Below are 20,517 nucleotides of genomic sequence, written 5' to 3'. Positions count from 1 at the left end.
CCAGATCATCCAGTCAAATTGATTCAAAGTTTTCTATCTAAGGAAAACCAGCTGATTGCATCGACTCGAAGACAATCCCTCACACTAAGCATGCTTGTAGCGACAGTGGAGAGGAAAAACTCCCTTTGAACAGGAAGAAACCTCCAGCAGAACCAGGTTTAGTGTGACGTTGGCTCGGACATGGGAGCTCCGAGCCAGCTCCCATGTCAGAGGATGAAGAGAGCACATCCAGTTAGTCACAGTCAGAAAAACAGGACTACACTGAAAAACAGGCCAAGCTCCAACATCTAGAAACAAAGGTGTTGATGGCAGCAGCACAGCTGATACAGTATTTCTCTCCAGGATGGAGTCACAGCCAAACAGGAACAGACCAGATGAAGCAACTATAAGAAAAAGCAGAGAGAGCAGAACGTTAGAGATTGAACTAACAGATTCTGCAGAGTGGGAGAATAGAGAGAGAATGAAGCAGAATGATGAAATGGGGGGTCCCTATGTCCTCCAGCAGTCTAAGCCTATAGAAGCATAACTATAGAGATAGCTCAGGATAACCTGAGCCACTCTAACTATAAGCTTTATCAAAAAGGAAAGTTTTAAGCCTAGCCTTAAAAGTAGACAGGAGAGGAGCCCGAGCAGAGGAGCTTTCCCAGAGCCTGAATGGTTTCATAGTAACCTGATGGCCTCATAATGTACAGCTGTGTGTCATCTGCATAATTATAAAAACTGCTATTGTTTATTAAGATCTGAGTTATGTGGAGCATATATTGAATAGGAGGAACCCTAAGATAGACGCTTGGGGAGTGCCACATGTGATCTTTGTAATCCCTGAGATAAAATTACCTACTCACACAAAACAGTTCCCGTTCTTCAAATAAGATGTAAACGAGTCCAGTGCTGGAGCAGAAATGCTGATTCAATTAAAGTGCAGAACTAAAGCCAATTAAGAAGACTAAAAACTCCGTACTTTAGAACTAATCCGTCAGCAGTAGGGGAAAAAGTCAGCCTTCTAGCATTATAAGCTGGAAGTGGCATAAGCCAGAGGACTTCAAGACTACAAGAAATATGATTCTATAAAGTGTTGACTGGGGTGGAAAGACTTTAAACGCGTTTAAGGTTTATTTTCATGTCAGAAAACGTGTCATTTCCTTCCATTTCACAGCCGTGCTCCACATTTCTGATGGTCTTTGATATAAAATCCTCAAATTTATATATATTTACAGGTCAAGGTATTATTATACCTGAGGCCAACTGAAAGTAACCAATCAGATTGCTGCAGATTTTACCTCGGTCTTCTCTCATTGAACTGACAGAGACACATGCTAGGTGCACCATTTTATTTAATGAGACCAGTGGAGGTAAATGGTTTCAGAAACTGAAAACAAACACTTTAAAGCTTCTTATCACTTCCCTTCAGGTTATGTGGAGTTTAGAAGCTGCAAGTGTGAATTTCAGCAGAAGAGTAAAAGTTCTCATCTTCAAACCTAAGTGGGAGCCAACACCTACAGAAGGGCCGCCTGCCACAAATGTAGAGCAACAGTAAACATGAGTCACAGTGTGGCATCGCGTGGATGGGTGAGAACTCAACACCTATCACAGCTCAAACCTGTCAAAGCCCACCTAAACTTTATGACTCGACCTGATTGAAAATAAAACAGCATGAATGATGATCATATCAGGCAACAAAAGGCAGCTATGAAGTTTATTATTATTAGTAGGGCTGCAAGTAACAATTATTTAGCAAATCAATTAATCTATCGATTATTTTTTTGATACATTATCGGATAGCCAAAAGTTCCTTTAAATATGATTTTTTTACCAAATTAAACCAGGTGAAACTAAAACTTTTCTACTTGAGGGGATCTGGATAGAGCAAATTGACAGAAAAAAAAAACATTTCTTTTATCTTAAATGCAAAATGTTTATACTAGTGCTGTCAAACTATTAAAAATTGTAATCGCGATTAATCGCATATTATCAACAGTTAACTCGAGATTAATCGCAAATTAATCGCATATTTTGTCTTTTTTTTATTTTTTTATTTTATTTGGCCATTTAAAAAAGCAATTATGCAAAAATGTAAAAAAAAACATGCTTATACAGAAAGTTTTTTAATCATCATTATTTTTCAAGCACTTTTCAGAAACTAAAATAAAAATATCCTGTTTTAAATTCTACATTTTAAATTAGGCGTTATGCTTCCATCAAAACTTTACAAAACTACAGAACAGCAAACAGTACTTGAAAGTACTCTATAAGCTTAAGTTTTTTCTCAAACAGGACAAAAATAAAGATGTACTGTTAAAATAAAGTGCACATTCCGTTATGAACTACAGATTTAATTCAAATGAAATTAAGTTACTCACAAAATAATAAATAAATCAAACGACATTACAATAACAGGACATCTCAGTAACATAACATTTTACATGTAGAACATTTTCAAAATGCTTTAATATTCCTTTGGTCTGAACAGGAACTGCAGCAGCAGCGCAGTCCACATGACTTTGTTCATTTCTTTGTCTTGGTGGCACTAAGCCAGTGAGACGCTTGTTTCTCCTGGAAAACACACAGACGACTCGGGTTTTGTCAAGAGAGCCTTCTGGCATAACTTTAAAAAAAAAACGTATCATTCAGGATACCTTGTCTGCTGGCCATTTTTGCCCATTCAAAGCATGGGTCTGTTACGCTGCGGACTCCCGCAAACTTAGCATTCCTGAAGCTACGGAAAGCGCTGAGGGTAAAACAAACAGTACAGAGAGCGCTGCGGAAAAATAAAGATTACAAGCGAACGGTGCGTTTGTTTTGATGCGCGATTAACGTGAAAAATTAAAAAATTAAAAAAAAATGTCGGCGTTATAGTCTAAAGCAGTTAACGCGTTAATAACGCTTTAAAACTGACAGCCCTAGTTTATATATTTTTTTTTACAATTTTGGTATAATTTCTGCTCAAACTGGGTCACTTTGTCAGCTAAAGAAATGTTTTAGAGTTTAATGATTAATCGATTACTAAATTAGCTGAAGATTATTTTAATAATCGATTAATTTGATTAATTGTTTCAGCGTTAAAGATTATAGCAACTATGAGTGGGACTCAGAGCCTCCCATTAACAAACGACAAAGATACTTTATTGCAGGAGTTGTCCCAACAGTACCAGTGTCACAAAATATTAAATCCAGATGTTGAAAACAAAGATGGACATCTGTTAATTGAACTTGTTTGTTTTCTGAGACTAAATGGTGAATTTAAGTGATTCAAATACACAGAATTCCCAGCTACGAATTCCATGCTGTGCAAAGCCATTCTCAAACACATATCAAGGTGCTCATTCTGAGCCTGGATCCATATTTATTTCTGATTCTGTTCATGGTGGAGAATCCTGCTTCACAGCAGCAGGTTGAGCCAAACATCCTCTAAATGTGCAGGGTCATCTTTGAGCACCATTTCACTTTTCTTTCACCAGTTCCCCGCAGTTCTTCCAGCAGTCCACACTTTCTCTGCTCTCTTTTTCTCATCATCTTCTCCTTCTTTCCCATCGCCCGGCTTGCCACAGGTTTGCCTGCTGTGTCTAAAAGTAGCAGCAGCAGCAACCCAGACTGACAGCAGCTCATTGGCTCATTTGTCTCACGTGCAGCCTGGTACCGGACGCTAGGGAGGGCTTTACCGTATTAACAGGAGAAGCAGCGCAAATTAAGTTAGACACTGCTGTCGTGTGTTTTACATGTTTTAAATCAGGTTGGGCCTGAATTAGCCAGCAGGCGGGTCCGGTCCCTGGTCCGCTAATCCATGACCTCTGCCCTAAATCCTTCTCCTTGCTGCTGGCTTCTTGTCTATCTCCTCCCAGACTCTGATCTTTATATTATAGCAATAAACATTTTGAGTTATAATCAGGAAGCTTAACTAGCTTAACATGTTGACATATTAGCATGTTTGACCTTGTCATTGAAGCCTGAGCCTGGTTCTGCTGGAAGTTTCTTCCTGTTAAAAGGGAGTTTTTCCTCTCCACTGTCGCTACAAGCATGCTTAGTGTGAGGGATTGCTAAAGAGTCAATGAATCGATGCAATCAACTGGTTTTCCTTTGAATCAATCTGACTGGATGATCTGGTGAACTGGAAAGTGCCTTGAGAGGACATGTGTTGTGAATTGATGCTATTGCAATAAACTTAACTGGATTGAATTAAAATCTTTTAACTATTTTAATTTGCAAACAACGTTAAACAACCAGACTGGTTTGTTTAAAAAAAAGGTATGAGTGAAAACATTGTGAAAAACCGTGACGTTCAGCTCAGCATCAGCCCCACGTCTTGTGTCGGACTTCCCGCGTTCACGCGTGTATACTCGAGGTGCGTTCAAAGACAGCTCGGAAAAAGAACTCACTCCACACTAATAAGGGGTTTAACTGCTGTAACGGTTAAACAGCAGCCATGTTGTGACACATCTTATTTGAAAAGCAGGGCTTGCTTAAAAAACAATAGGTGGCGTGATGTTGTTGTCTTACTGGCTACCCGCCAATGTGGCTGTTAGATTGACAGTTTCACCTAAAGCCCACATTCAGCGTGTGGGCGGGTGCCAGTTAAACGGCTCGTTCATAACTGTGTAAAATGTTGAGACCATCAAACGAATGGTGAACAAATTGCTGTCTCAGGTCGGCCGTTCACATGATGCTCACTGACAGCACAGATGGATGGGTCCTTTCTCACGGGGGCATCCCTCCCCTGGACGCGGCTGACCCCAGACCAGCCCTGTCAGGCATGTCCGGCTGGCATTAGCACGTCTTTGTGCTCTGAGCTCTTTGTTTAGGTTGAGAATATTCTTACTCAGGAAATCCTTTATGTTGGACTGAGCCAAGCCGCTCTGCAGAAGGCCTCTGTGTTTCTACAGGTGCTGGTCATAAAATTAGAATATCATGAAAAAGTAGATTGATTTCAGTAATTCCATTTAAAAAGTGAAACTTGTATATTATATTCATACATTACATACAAACTCATATATTTCAGATGTTTATTTTGTTTAATTTTGATGATTACAAATGACAACAAATGAAAATCTCAAATTCATCATATCAGAAAATTAGAATATTGTGAAAAGGTTCAAAATTGATGGCCCCTGGTGCCACACTCTAATCAGCTAATTAACTCAAACCACCTGCAAAAGCCTTTAAATGGTCTTTCAGTCTAGTTCTATAGGCTACACAATCATGGGGAAGACTGCTGACTTGACAGTTGTCCAAAAGACGACCATCGACACCTTGCACAAGGAGGGCAAGACACAAAAGGTCATCGCTAAAGAGGCTGGCTGTTCACAGAGCTCAGTGTCCAAGCACATTAATAGAGAGGCGAAGGGAAGGAAAAGATGTGGTCGAAAAAAGTGTACAAGCAAGAGAGATAACCGCACCCTGGAGAGGATTGTGAAACAAAACCTATTCAAAAATGTGGGGGAGATTCACAAAGAGTGGACTGCAGCTGGAGTGAGTGCTTCAAGAACCACCACACACAGACGTATGAAAGACATGGGTTTCTGCTGTCGCATTCCTTGTGTCAAGCCACTCTTGAACCACAGACAGCGTCAGAAGCGTCTTGCCTGGGCTAAAGAGAAACAGGACTGGACTGCTGGTGAGTGGTCCAAAGTCATGTTCTCTGATGAAAGTAAATTTTGCATTTCCTTTGGAAATCAAGGTCCCAGAGTCTGGAGGAAAAGAAGAGAGGCACTTCATCCACGTTGCTTGAAGTCCAGTGTAAAGTTTCCACAGTCAGTGATGGTTTGGGGTGCCATGTCATCTGCTGGTGTTGGTCCATTGTGTTTTCTGAGGTCCAGGGTCAACGCAGCCACATACCAGGAAGTTTTAGAGCACTTCATGCTTCCTGCAGCTGACCAACTTTTTGGAGATGCAGATTTCATTTTCCAACAGGACTTGGCACCTGCACACAGTGCCAAAGCTACCAGTACCTGGTTGAAGGACCATGGTATCCCTGTTCTTAATTGGCCAGCAAACTCTCCTGACCTTAACCCCATAGAAAATCTATGGGGTATTGTGAAGAAGAAGATGCAATACACCAGACCCAACAATTCAGAAGAGCTAAAAGCCACTATTAGAGCAACCTGGGCTATCATAACACCTGAGCAGTGCCACAGACTGATCGACTCCATGCCACGCCGCATTGCTGCAGTAATACAGGCCAAAGGAGGCCCAACTAAATACTGAGTGCTGTACATGCTCATAGTTTTCTGTTCATACTTTTCAGTTGGCCAACATTTCTATAAATCCTTTGTTTTTATTGGTCTTCAGTAATATTCTAATTTTCTGATATGATGAATTTGAGATTTTCATTTGTTGTCATTTGTAATCATCAAAATTAAACAAAATAAACATCTGAAATATATGAGTTTGTATGTAATGTATGAATATAATATACAAGTTTCACTTTTTAAATGGAATTACTGAAATCAATCTACTTTTTCATGATATTCTAATTTTATGACCAGCACCTGTATTTAACTTATCTTAACAAGACTCCACCAACTCAAAGTCTGGATTATTTTCTGCATGGTGTAATCTTAATCCACAGAGATGAAAGGAGGTTGTAGGTTTTTAATTTGGACATAAAGCATCGTTAGAAGGCGGCTGAGTCACCTCAGTTCCCCTTTCACTTCTGTCTTTTTCAGCCATCTTATTGATCATTAGCAGATCTGCTGATTTCATTTTCCAAACCAGAGTGCAGAGCGTGACTTTATGTAACGTATTGATGGGCATTCCAGCCTGCAACTCAGAGACCAATCGATGAATGAGCTTCCAGCTCACGCTAACCTCTGCTGATCTAATGGAACATGTGGATGATGCTGCTCAGCACCCAAACCATTTCCATCGTCCTGATGCTCAACAGAAACAGTTACATGTAGCAGCAGTCATGTTAGCCCCTCATAGCGCCCTGTCTTTATCTCTCTTTGAAGAGACAGAGACAGTTTGTAATGTCCTTCTGCAAGGGGCAGGTTTAGGAAATTTGTTGCCCTAGGCAAAGACAGGCCGGGGCCCCTCTGAATTGAGAAGACAACTCATAAAACAGACCCATTATCCAGATAGAGAAATGTTAATAGAATAGACATCCATTGTCTGTTCTAGGTTTTGTCCCTCTCTTCTTGTCCCTTTTCTTCTTGTGTTCCTCTCTATGTTTTGTACTCAGCTGACTTTTCATGCTGTCTCTAAAGGAATGAAAGATTTTTTCCAAGCACTAAGCTCACTTAGCTGATTGCTCCTTCCTGTGTTTCCAAAAAGGCCAAAGTAAATAACCCAGTCCTTCTTTTCACTGTAGACAAGCCATGATCTGCTTATCTGTTCTCCATTTTTCATTTGGATGAAATAATAGCTGCATGAATCATGACAGCAGACAAGATAGAGGAGAGCAGGAGGCGGAGTTACCAATCTACTTGCTCTGGAGAGCAGAGTTCGCTGCTTTTAGATGTTGGCGCCAAAGTCTCCAGTAGCAGAAAAAAGTCACTAGATTTCATGCTAGGTGCTTTTTAGAAATCAAAGTGCTAGAGGGGTCTGAAAAGTTTCTAAATATAGCGACTAAAGCGCTAAGCTGGCAACACTGCTCTTTGCATCATTTGTTTTCAAATAGTTTGCTGCTGTCTGTTTGGACCTTTCTGAACATGTGCAGCAAATGGACTGATCCAATATGGTGGACACTGAAGGGGGGGCTAAGACACACTTAATATTATCAGCGTTCTGATGACATTTTAGTGGAAGGCTTCTTATCAAAAACATCATTAATGTGCACAAATAGGGAATAGTTGTATTAACCATACATGTAAACAGAGTTTTATGGGGCCCCCAGTTACTTGGGGGCCTAGGCTACTGCCTAGTATTGCCTAATGGTAAATCCCCCCACCTTCTGCGCTCTGGCTCTATTTTAGACAGGCTGAAACAGGCTAGAATGACTGCAGAGGCCACTAGTTTATTTCTAGCTTCTGTATGATCGTAGTAAGGCTGCACTGACTCAGCTCCAATCGCAGCATCTCCCAAAGGAGCTCAATGAAAGAGCAGCTTCTGCCCTGAAAGGCTAAGATTCACCTCAGCTCACACGGTGAGTTTATCCAAGACATCAGGAGCATCGGCACGGACAGCTGATATGAACCGAGAGACACGCTGGAGAAATATAGAAGAAATATATTTAGATGTTAAACGTTTGTAATAATTTCTAATACTGATTTTATGTCCTTTTATTTTACTTTAAATTCTACTTCTGCAGCTGATTAGTTTTTTTGACATGCAGAAATAAGCATGTCAAAAAAAAATCTGCTGCAGAAGTTCAACTGCAAATATAAAACTATAGAAACCAAATCCTGAGGTAAAAGTTCCACTACAAAAACAACTGCAGAAATGTTCTTTTAGCTGTGAGCTTTCCAAAAATAGTAAAAAAAAAAATCAATCCACTGGACTTTGTTTCTAAGTTTAAAGACGTTTCTCTTCCCATCCAGGAAGCTTTTTCAATTCAAAATGTCAGAAATAGTGTTGAGTTCCTGGTTTTATAGAGTAACCCATCAAAACCTAATTTTTGTTTAGAAAAAGTGTAAATTGAAATGGACGAACGGGTCTACCTCTTTGGAATTGGGGGTCATTTGGTTTCTTTGTTAGCCTGCAATGCTCCATACCTGTCTATATCTCTGAAAGGGTTTTTTTAAAGGGAATTGTTGGCCTGGCTGAACAGACGAGGTCCTCCACTCTCCTGTACAGAGGCTGGGGCTGCAATGATAACGAGAAGGAATTAACTCAATTGCTGCATTGTAGGTTTTTAAAAGCTGAAATCTGAGTCCAACCCCTCTGTTTAAAGGAATAGTACACCCAAAACATGATTAGCCTTCATTTTCTACTCACCCCCATGCTGAACAACACTCTGGAGTACTTTTTTGATATCTCAAATGCATCTGGAGATCTGGGAGGCTTCTTGCTGTCTGCTGACATTCAAATAATGGAGGTCTATGGTGCCCGAGACAGAAAGGTCCATAAAAGTCCCCAAAAAACGTGTCAATATTCCTCCATACTGCTCGTCCAATGTATTCCAAGTGTCCTGAGTGGGTAGCGTCCATAATTTACTCGAAACGAAGTCATTTAGAATGTTTTTAGAGCATAAACAGTAGTGTATAGGATTTCCTGAAAGCGCGCGGCTGCGCGTTCACGAAGCTACAGAAGCCGGCAGACCAAACCAGATGAAAATGCGCATTCAGCTCGGCAAAGAACTCATGCTCTCCCTCAACACTGAAGTCCTCAGACATTTTTCTTTCGTTGTTTCTTTCTTTGCACAGGTAAACAGCACATTTCTTCTTCTACGCTTGCATTATCGGCAGAGCAGACGCTGAATGCGCACTTTCATCTGGCTTGGTCTGCCGCGGTTTCCGTAGAGTCGTGAGCGCGCATGTGCGCGCTTTCAGGAAATCCTATACACTACTGTTTATGCTCTAAAAACATTCTAAATGACTTCGTTTCGAGTAAATTCTGGATGCTACCCACTCAGGACACTTGGAATACATTGGACGAGCAGTATGGAGGAATATTGACACGTTTTTTGTGGACTTTTATGGACCTTTCTGCCTCGGGCGCCATAGACCTCCATTATTTGATTGTCAGCAGACAGCAAGAAGCCTCCCAGATCTCCAGATGCATTTGAGATATCAAAAAAGTACTCCAGAGTGTTGTTCAGCATGGGGGTGAGTAGAAAATGAAGGCTAATCGTGTTTTGGGTGTACTATTCCTTTAAGGTTGGTTTTTCTTTCCTAACATAGATGGCTTCCTTCACGCCCCTGTCAAAAGAAAATAGGCGGTTTGAGAGGGGCGTGAAGGAAGACATCTACCTTTTAAACCACCTTTCTTCTTTTTAAACCAAAACAAGGCTTTGTTTTGGTCCACTCTATAAAAACTCGTTATTTCTGACATTTTGAATTGAAAAAGCTTCCTGGATGGGAAGCGAAATGTCTTCAAACTTGGAGACAAAGTCCAGTGGATTGTTTTTTTACTTTTTTGGAATGACTGTAACCTGGATGACTGAGAATCTATACCAGCATGTAGCAGTTAGCTTGTAGCACAATAGTTGGATCCTGCTTTCACCAAAGGATCCATCCTTTGTAACCATGGAAACTCAGCATTTTATTGCTTACTATAGGCCATTTTCACAGGATCTGGGACCCATCAACGGTTTATGTTACACAGACTGGAGGGATGTATAACCCCGACTGACAGAAGGTCAACATTTTCAAACTCTCCATTTTCCAGGATAGAAATTCAGTGTTAAAATTCTACATGATGAGATTATATTTCTTCCATAGTGAAACTTTAACTGAGGAACATAACATCCAGATAACTGAAATCCTAACGACGGTCTCATCCTTCATACAGTCTTAAAGGCATGAAAAAGATTTTGGGTTTCCTTGGTTATGATGCAGAACAGAGTTCCTGACTGTAACGGCTGCAGGGCGCTAACCTCTGCACCACTTCAACCAGCCACTGCTGTCTCACACCTTTTTATGGAAAGACATTTGTCATTTAAGCCACAGTGGAACCAGAAGGTGCACCAGTTTCATAGTTTCATCACTCAGATGATTCAAAGCTTTCCCATTCAGCCAGTCTAATAAGACTGGATTCCCAGACTGGGAACCGACTGGGAACCAAGGAGCTGGGATACAGGCAGACTTTAGCAATATGATTTAGTCTTCTGTTAATTACTTAAACATGTTTGACCTGAAGGAGCTGCCTGAACCTGCAGCACCACAGCCTTCATGTTCCTCCACAGTATGGAGAGAATTTTGGTACAAATTTGTTGCAAAGAACCTTTAGTTTTAAATGGAAAAAAAAATCCAGAAGTAAAACTTTGAAAAAAAATCTTAAATCAGGGTTTGAGAGTAACTTTGCTGTCTTCTCAGTTTCTATTAAATTTTTTTGGTAATAATTTTTTTTTCAGATTTTGTTTTTATTTTATTTTTTTATTTTCTTACAGATTTTATATTTTAATTTTTGTTTTATAAAATTTTTACCTGTCAGGATGAGTTTGACCAATTGCATCCTTTTTTTATTTCTTTGCACAGATCACATTCTCTTGACTTTAAGCCCGATCCAGACATGGTGTTGCTAACGTCCAGCAGGCCAAAAGAAATGAAATCTTTGCTCCGCTCTCTAGACGAAAGCCCGCCCAAAGAAGTAAAGAGAATAGAATCCAATTTGGAAAACAGAAATAAAAAAAAAAGACTTTTTTAAATAAATTCAGAGAAAAGAGCAAAGTTTTTCCTCTTAATCCAAGCCTCATTTTAATGAAGAAGTTTTTACAAAGTTTAGTTATCAGATTGGGTTTTATTTTCAAATTCGCTTAGCTTCCAACGATAATGGAACAAAATTGACTCCATATATTTGCGTCCGTTCTGAATCTCTCTGCAGCTTCTTCAACGTTAGTAAACAAGTTTGAAGTTTCTTTATCTCTTTCTAATCTTCCAGCCGCTGACTCTGTTTCTCTTCTCCTCCTCCTTCTGCTCTCCCTCCTGCAGGAGTCACTCTCTTCGTGGCACTTTATGACTACGAGGCACGGACGGAGGACGACCTCAACTTCAGGAAAGGAGAGAGGTTCCAGATCCTCAACAGCACGTGAGTCCCTGCCTGCCGCTGCTAAACCCGCCGTCTGCATGCAGCCTTATCTCTGCGCTGTAGGAGTCAGTGAAAGCTGCAGGTGCGCTCCTCCACTGAGGTCAAAGGGGTGGGTCCGCATGAGGCTCCGCATCATTTAAGGCGCCTGCTGTTTGTTAACCGGTTATTATAGTTGGAGCAGATCTTCACATATGGGTTAAATAAGTCTGTGCATAAAAAAAATGTAATTCTTTCTGAAAGCAGAACTTTCACCTCCTCTGAATTCACTGGGGATTTTCACGAGGCTAAAATGACAGGCTGAGCTTGCTTCATGGCAGCGCGGCGCAAAACAGATTATTTTGGGTTTATGGAGGGTGGAGCAGGCTTCAGACTTCCATCTGGATGTGGAGCAGGAAGTGCCGAGCTCCACCCACAGGGACGCCGGCTGGTCTTCCTTCCAGTCAGCGTGTTTCCTGTGTGTCTTTATGGGGCTGTAGCCGTCCTGCTCCTCGGCTGCCGCTCAGCTTCACCTTCTGCAGCGGCGCAGTGACCTTCTGATGCGCACGCTCCAACAAATGCTGCAAACGCTGCAGTAAAAATCTCCTCACCGCTCAGTGTCTCACATTCAGAGCAGTCAGCCAAAGTTAAATACGGATCTCCCACCTAAAGCGCTTCAGGAAAGTATTCACACCCCTTCATCTAGGCCAGGTTCTGTCACAGTACGACGGAGGGTTTTATTGGGAGCTGTTAGGAAGATGCTGTTTGTCCGATCGGACTGGATGTGAGGATGTTGAATAATTTACCTTCAGTCCAATTTATGACCTTTAAAGCAAAGAGTATCATATTTGATACATGAGTTTCTGAGACTTCTGCATCATCAGTGGGATGTTTTTTGTTCTTGAAACACTGATTTAAACATTCAGACCATTGCAGCGAACAGAAAACATAAAATATATAATATAGATTTGCTTTATGTATCAAATTTGATGCAATTAAATGATCTAATTTATTTTACACCAAATTTTTCAGAAGGTTCAATGACATTCTAATTTTGAAAAACTAAAATGCTCTGTCAATTATTTCTTCGAAGGGTTAAATAAAAGGAAAATGTTTAGAAATTAAAAGATTCAAAACGCTAAGAAGGGGAATGAGCTGCGGAGCAGTGAGTAAAGGAAAGTTGAGTGGAGGAAGACTTCTACAGCGAGCTGAGGTTGTTATCACTCTGATAGCAGCTATGGAGCTGGAACACATATTTCTAGCATCTGATGACAGGTTCAGTTTCCCTCTGACCGCTGCATCACCTCAGGCGTTAGGTCACCACACCCTCCTGTATCCTGCTGCAGGCGCTGATTCCACATTCCTGCACACCCTCAGTCCCCGCTCTGCTCCTCTTCCTCAGCAGCAGTCACACAGAGCTGCGCCTTCGCTCCATCTCTCCTCCAAGCCGCTCTCCGCTCTGCTTCCCGCTGGCCTGCTTGCACCGCCACCTGCTGGACGGGGCTGGGAAGAGCAGAAGAAGAAGTGATGATGGCTGACAGGAAGGGGCCTCCTCCTGTCACAGATGTCTGTTGTTGTCTGTTAAAGCAGAGCCTCCTCAGAAAGCAGCTGTTGGACCGGAGCGGTTCTAGTCCACTCAGAGCTATGAATAAACACAGTGGTTCTGTGGACGGCTCGTCTCAGTCCACAGTTCTGACTTTAATTATACGCTCCTCTGCAGGGAGGGAGGCTCTGAACCCATCTGGAGGCAGACCAGGCTTTTTGTTTACTCCTCCTGTTGTTCTGCTCTGTATGTGGCTGAGCAGGGGAGGAGACAGAGGAGACAATAGGAGACAATAGGAGACAGTAGGGGACAGTAGGGGACAGAGCACTGCCTGTTTACGTCCTCTTGCTGTCAGCGTCTCCATCTTCATCATCAGATCTTTTGGTTCCAGACCAGTTTAGGAAAAGTTTAGAAAACTGTTTCTTCCAGACTTTCACTTCCTCTTTTCTAAACAGTTTCCACTTTCTTCCTTCCTTTGAGGTCTGCTTCCTTTCCTCCTTCCTCACCAATTTGCCTCATTCACCGCTTCACTCTTATTGAGGTGTCCTTCCTCTATTTTTCCTTCTCCTCTTCTTTAAACCCCTACTTCCTTATTTCCTTCAGTCCTTCCTTTCAACCCTTCAGCCTCTCCTTCCTTCTTGTATTGCTTCTTCCATTTAATTCTTTCTTTCCTGGTTCTCTACTTCTCTGTGAGTCCTTCCTTTCTTGTAACCTAACACGGTGAAAAAATAAAATTCCTTCTGTCCTTTTTTCTTTTGTGTCCTATATCCATTCCTTCCTTCATTCCTTCCTTCCTTTGTGTCCTTTATCCTTTCCTTCCTTCCTACCTTCCTTCCATCCCCTGTGTCCTTTATCCTTTCCTTCCTTCCTTCCTTCCTTTGTGTCCTTTATCCTTTCCTTCCTTCCTTCCATCCTTTGTGTCCTTTATCCTTTCCTTCATTCCCTTCTTCCTCCCTTCCTTCCTTCCTTGTGTCCTTTATCCTTTCCTTCCATCCTTCTATCCTTCCTTCCTTCTTTGTGTCCTTTATCCTTTCATTCCTTCCCCCTCTTCCATCTAAGTGTCCTTCCTACTTCCTTCCTTGTGTCCTTTGTCCTTTCCTTCCTTTCTCCCTTCCTTCCTTGTGTCCTTTATCATTTCCTTCCTTCCTTCTTTGTGTCCTTTATCCTTTCCTTCCTTCCTCCCTTCCTTCTACGTGTCCTTTCTTCCTTCCTTCCTTGTGTCCTTTATCCTTTCCTTCCTTCCTTCCTTCCTTCTTTATGTCCTTTATCCTTTCCTTCCTTCCTCCCTTCCTTCTGAGTCCTTCCTTCCTTCCTTCCTTGTGTCCTTTATCCCTTCCTTCCTTCCTTCTATCCTTCCTTCCTTCTTTGTGTCATTTATCCTTTCCTTCCTTCTCCCCTTTCTTCTAAGTGTCATTCCTTCCTTCCTTGTGTCCTTTATCTTTTCCTTCCTTCCTTCCTTCCTTCCTTCTTTGTGTCCTTTATCCTTTCCTTCCTTTCCCCCTTCCTTCCAAGTGCCCTTTCTTCCTTCCTTGTGTCCTTTCCTTCCTTGCTTCCTTCCTTCCTTCTTTGTGTCCTTTATCCTTTCCTTCCTTTCCCCCTTCCTTCTAAGTGTCCTTTCTTCCTTCCTTCCTTGTGTCCTTTATCCTTTCCTTCCTTCCTTCCTTCTTTCCTTCCTTGTGTCCTTTATCCTTTCCTTCCTTCCTTCCTTCTTTCCTTCCTTCTATCCTTCCTTCCTTCCTTCTTTGTGTCATTTATCCTTTCCTTCCTTCTCCCCTTTCTTCTAAGTGTCATTCCTTCCTTCCTTGTGTCCTTTATCTTTTCCTTCCTTCCTTCCTTCCTTCCTTCCTTCCTTCCTTCCTTCCTTCCTTCTTTGTGTCCTTTATCCTTTCCTTCCTTTCCCCCTTCCTTCTAAGTGTCCTTCTTCCTTCCTTCCTTGTGTCCTTTCCTTCCTTGCTTCCTTCCTTCCTTCCTTGTGTCCTTTATCCTTTCCTTCCTTCCTTCCTTCCTTCCTTGTGTCCTTTATCCTTTCCTTTTCTCTCCCCTTCATACCTCAGTAGGTTCTTCCTATTAGATGATGGGTGTTAATCTCTGAAAGGTTGGGGGTTTTTTTTGTCTAATGATGGGTAGGAATCTGTCTGAGGCTCCGTCTCTACCCCAACCCCCCACCCCACCCCCCCAGGGATCCCCTGAGCAGAAGGAGGCGTCTCTTTGTTGTCCCCATTGTGGCTTCAGTCAGCATCAGTGAAGAACCAGCAGCTCTTCCTCTCCTCCACCTCTGCTGGCTCCAGCTTTAGCTTCCTTAGCAACATCAGCAGAGATCAGAACCTCCTGATGGGAGGACTGGGCATGGCTGTGGGAGCTGTGGTAATGAGGGCGTGACCCACCAGCTGGAGCTCCTCCTTTCTGTCCTGCCTCTGCTTTCTTTATCCACGCAGACTGCTCAGTTCCCAGCTTTGTCAGACAAGATCATTTAGTGGCCAGTAGGGGTAGAGCCGCCATGTTTTTAAGGAGCTCTGCACAGCGTGGATACCTTCTACAGCTAGAATAGCATCGCTGGGAAGGAGTCGGTTTATCTGAGCAGCTGCAGAAGGGCACAAAGAAAACCAGACCAAAGGTCATTCCTTAGATTTATTGGACCTTCGTGAGCAGAATAAACCTCCACTGAACATGTAAACACAGCCTCCCCGCCATGATGGTGGTGGCAGCATCATGCTGTGTGGAGCCTTTTCTCAGTCAGAGGCAGAGAAGCTGTGAAAGTAAAATCAGTGATTTCCTGAGAGGTAGAAATGTTTATAATGTAGCAGAATATGGAAAAGCTCAGAGAACTGGATGCTGGGGAGCTTCCCCTTCTGTCGCCATGACGCCAGAATAACAGCCTACCGTTGGACACTAGGGAACTGATTCTGTATGGAGTGAGTTTGGTTCCATTATTGTTGCAAAGAACATTTTGTAAAGTGAAATTTAAAAATAATTTAATCCACAAATCTAAGTTAGAAGAACTGTTTAATCAATATGATTTTTTATTTATTTAATTATTTATTTAATGTAACATATAAGGTAAAAAAGTTTTTCCTGTAAGATCCGTAAAATTAAAGAATAATTATTTGAAAAAATAAATTATGAAAAATAAATGTGGAAAAAACAAAAACAAAATCTAAGTAAAGTAAAGTAACTCTTAAAATTTTTGTTTTTTTCATTTTGTTTTCATTTTTTTCCTTCTAATTTCAATTTACAAATCATCTTCTTTGCTTGCAACAATAATAGACTCCATACTGGTGTCGATGATGGCAGCTTCTTTTAAAAGCGTAAAGACTGACTCACTCTGAGAAAAAAAAACTCATTAGGAGAGCTGCGCCATCGCCATGACAACCGCAGCTCCAGGAAGCAGCTCTTAAAACAATGGGAAACATGCCGTCATTCTGGAAAGGTGTCATTCCTGCAGCGGAGTCCGTCCCCGTCCTCAGGCCAGTCGCTCCAACATGCTGAGACTGTGAGCGAGCGTTAGCGGGCGGCCGATACGCGCCTGTGTAATAACATCAGCAGATATCATGCATTCAGCTTCAGCCTGAAGCGAGCTGCACGTCAGGCTGCCAGGTGAAACTGCTCCAGGTTTGGTTGGAGCAAACAGACTGCAGGCTTAACCTTTAGAAAATAACAAGGAAGGAAAACTTTAATAGCAGTACGGGATGAATATTTTATAAGGATAATTATTTCCAGGAATAGATCCTGCTGTACTCTGTAGATGATCAGACTTGGAGTTCATTAAACTCAGACAGGCAGTTTGGAGCTAGAAGGTCTGGTTTCATCACATCTGACTTCTGCTCGACAACCACCTTTATTTCAGCATCATAAGTCCACCAGCTACCAGGAGATGGATGACGATGGCAGATGACCCTTCTCTGACCTCTGACCTCTCTGTGTTTCAGTGAAGGGGACTGGTGGGACGCCCGCTCGCTGACCACTGGGGGCAGCGGCTACATTCCCAGTAACTATGTGGCTCCTGTGGACTCCATCCAGGCTGAAGAGTGAGTGCTGCGTCTTGGTTGAATGTGTTTGCTCTGTTAGCATAAAGCAGCAGCTAGCTAACAGCTCTCTGTCCGCCATCACAGCTGGTACTTCGGTAAACTGGGCCGGAAGGACGCAGAGAGGCAGCTGCTGTCCACCGGAAACCCTCGGGGCACCTACCTGATCCGAGAGAGCGAAACCACCAAGGGTAAAGAACAGCTCCGTCCCCTGCTGCCTCCTATCTGTGTGTGAGGGGGGGGGGTCATTTTTCCTGTTTTCCCCTGTGTCCCCCAGGGGCCTTCTCCCTCTCCATACGGGACTGGGACGACGTGAAAGGAGATCATGTCAAGCACTATAAGATTCGCAAGCTGGACAGCGGAGGCTATTACATCACCACCAGGGCTCAGTTCGACACGCTGCAGCAGCTGGTTCAGCACTACTCAGGTACAACGCTGCGTTTGGAGCACGGCTCTGTGGGGACAGGCGGAGCCAGAGGACAGGAGGGGCCAGAGGACAGACAGGGCAAGAGGATAGGCGGGGCCAGTGGATAGGCGGGGCAAGAGGATAGGCGGGGCAAGAGGATGGGAGGGGCCAGAGGACAGGCGGGGCAAGAGGATGGGAGGGGCAAGAGGATGGGAGGGGCAAGAGGATAGGCGGGGCAAGAGGATGGGAGGGGCCAGAGGACAGGCGGGGCAAGAGGATGGGAGGGGCAAGAGGATGGGAGGGGCAAGAGGACAGGCGGGGCAAGAGGATGGGAGGGGCCAGAGGACAGGCGGGGCAAGAGGATAGGAGGGGCCAGAGGACAGGCGGGGCAAGAGGACAGGCGGGGCAAGAGGACAGGCGGGGCAAGAGGACAGGCGGGGCAAGAGGATAGGCGGGGCAAGAGGACAGGCGGGGCAAGAGGATGGGAGGGGCCAGAGGACAGGCGGGGCAAGAGGATAGGAGGGGCAAGAGATGGGAGGGGCCAGAGGACAGGCGGGGCAAGAGGATAGGAGGGGCAAGAGGATGGGAGGGGCCAGAGGACAGGCGGGGCAAGAGGACAGGCGGGGCAAGAGGACAGGCGGGGCAAGAGGACAGGCGGGGCAAGAGGATAGGCGGGGCAAGAGGACAGGCGGGGCAAGAGGATGGGAGGGGCCAGAGGACAGGCGGGGCAAGAGGATGGGAGGGGCCAGAGGATGGGAGGGGCCAGAGGACAGGCGGGGCAAGAGGATAGGAGGGGCAAGAGGATGGGAGGGGCCAGAGGACAGGCGGGGCAAGAGGACAGGCGGGGCAAGAGGACAGGCGGGGCAAGAGGACAGGCGGGGCAAGAGGACAGGCGGGGCAAGAGGATAGGCGGAGCCAGAGGACAGGAGGGGCCAGAGGACAGACAGGGCAAGAGGATAGGCGGGGCCAGTGGATAGGCGGGGCAAGAGGATAGGCGGGGCCAGTGGATAGGCGGGGCAAGAGGACAGGCGGGGCAAGAGGACAGGCGGAGCCAGAGGACAGGAGGGGCCAGAGGACAGACAGGGCAAGAGGATAGGCGGGGCCAGTGGATAGGCGGGGCAAGAGGATAGGCGGGGCAAGAGGATGGGAGGGGCCAGAGGACAGGCGGGGCAAGAGGATGGGAGGGGCAAGAGGATGGGAGGGGCAAGAGGATAGGCGGGGCAAGAGGATGGGAGGGGCCAGAGGACAGGCGGGGCAAGAGGATGGGAGGGGCAAGAGGATGGGAGGGGCAAGAGGACAGGCGGGGCAAGAGGATGGGAGGGGCCAGAGGACAGGCGGGGCAAGAGGATAGGAGGGGCCAGAGGACAGGCGGGGCAAGAGGACAGGCGGGGCAAGAGGACAGGCGGGGCAAGAGGACAGGCGGGGCAAGAGGATAGGCGGGGCAAGAGGACAGGCGGGGCAAGAGGATGGGAGGGGCCAGAGGACAGGCGGGGCAAGAGGATAGGAGGGGCAAGAGATGGGAGGGGCCAGAGGACAGGCGGGGCAAGAGGATAGGAGGGGCAAGAGGATAGGAGGGGCAAGAGGATGGGAGGGGCCAGAGGACAGGCGGGGCAAGAGGACAGGCGGGGCAAGAGGACAGGCGGGGCAAGAGGACAGGCGGGGCAAGAGGATAGGCGGGGCAAGAGGACAGGCGGGGCAAGAGGATGGGAGGGGCCAGAGGACAGGCGGGGCAAGAGGATGGGAGGGGCCAGAGGATGGGAGGGGCCAGAGGACAGGCGGGGCAAGAGGATAGGAGGGGCAAGAGGATGGGAGGGGCCAGAGGACAGGCGGGGCAAGAGGACAGGCGGGGCAAGAGGACAGGCGGGGCAAGAGGACAGGCGGGGCAAGAGGACAGGCGGGGCAAGAGGATAGGCGGGGCAAGAGGATGGGAGGGGCCAGAGGACAGGCGGGGCAAGAGGATGGGAGGGGCAAGAGGATGGGAGGGGCCAGAGGACAGGCGGGGCAAGAGGATAGGAGGGGCCAGAGGTCAGACAGGGCAAGAGGATGGGAGGGGCAAGAGGATGGGAGGGGCCAGAGGACAGGCGGGGCAAGAGGATGGGAGGGGCAAGAGGATGGGAGGGGCAAGAGGACAGGCGGGGCAAGAGGATGGGAGGGGCCAGAGGACAGGCGGGGCAAGAGGATAGGAGGGGCCAGAGGACAGGCGGGGCAAGAGGACAGGCGGGGCAAGAGGATAGGCGGGGCAAGAGGACAGGCGGGGCAAGAGGATGGGAGGGGCCAGAGGACAGGCGGGGCAAGAGGATAGGAGGGGCAAGAGGATGGGAGGGGCCAGAGGACAGGCGGGGCAAGAGGATGGGAGGGGCAAGAGGATGGGAGGGGCCAGAGGACAGGCGGGGCAAGAGGATAGGAGGGGCCAGAGGTCAGACAGGGCAAGAGGATAGGCGGGGCCAGTGGATAGGCGGGGCAAGAGGATGGGAGGGGCCAGAGGTCAGACAGGGCAAGAGGACAGGCGGGGCAAGAGGACAGGTGGGGCAAGAGGATAGGCGGGGCAAGAGGACAGGCGGGGCAAGAGGATGGGAGGGGCCAGAGGTCAGACAGGGCAAGAGGATAGGCGGGGCCAGTGGATAGGCGGGGCAAGAGGATAGGCGGGGCAAGAGGATGGGAGGGGCCAGAGGACAGGCGGGGCAAGAGGACAGGCGGGGCAAGAGGATGGGAGGGGCCAGAGGACAGGCGGGGCAAGAGGATAGGAGGGGCCAGAGGACAGGCGGGGCAAGAGGACAGGCGGGGCAAGAGGATGGGAGGGGCCAGAGGATGGGAGGGGCCAGAGGACAGGCGGGGCAAGAGGATAGGAGGGGCCAGAGGTCAGACAGGGCAAGAGGATAGGCGGGGCCAGTGGATAGGCGGGGCAAGAGGATAGGCGGGGCAAGAGGATGGGAGGGGCCAGAGGTCAGACA

At 46.0% G+C, this 20,517-nt stretch overlaps 1 protein-coding gene across 4 annotated transcripts in view; it reads left to right on the top strand.

Moving 5' to 3' along the window:
* fynb (FYN proto-oncogene, Src family tyrosine kinase b) overlaps positions 1-20,517 on the top strand; it is a 98,659-nt gene that overhangs the window by 60,026 nt on the left and 18,116 nt on the right. For all 4 annotated transcript variants that reach the window (XM_038296508.1, XM_038296507.1, XM_038296505.1 and 1 more), the window contains exons 4-7: positions 11,523-11,619; positions 17,065-17,163; positions 17,248-17,351; positions 17,438-17,587. In XM_038296508.1, coding sequence (XP_038152436.1) covers positions 11,523-11,619; positions 17,065-17,163; positions 17,248-17,351; positions 17,438-17,587 — 450 coding nt within the window. The remainder of the gene's footprint in view (positions 1-11,522; positions 11,620-17,064; positions 17,164-17,247; positions 17,352-17,437; positions 17,588-20,517) is intronic.

This window comes from Cyprinodon tularosa, unplaced genomic scaffold (assembly GCF_016077235.1).
Source record: "Cyprinodon tularosa strain WSP-4 unplaced genomic scaffold, ASM1607723v1 ctg370, whole genome shotgun sequence".
Classification (NCBI taxonomy): domain Eukaryota; kingdom Metazoa; phylum Chordata; class Actinopteri; order Cyprinodontiformes; family Cyprinodontidae; genus Cyprinodon; species Cyprinodon tularosa.
The sequence above is the reverse complement of the archived record's forward strand: the minus strand, read 5'-3'. Positions and strand labels throughout refer to the sequence as shown.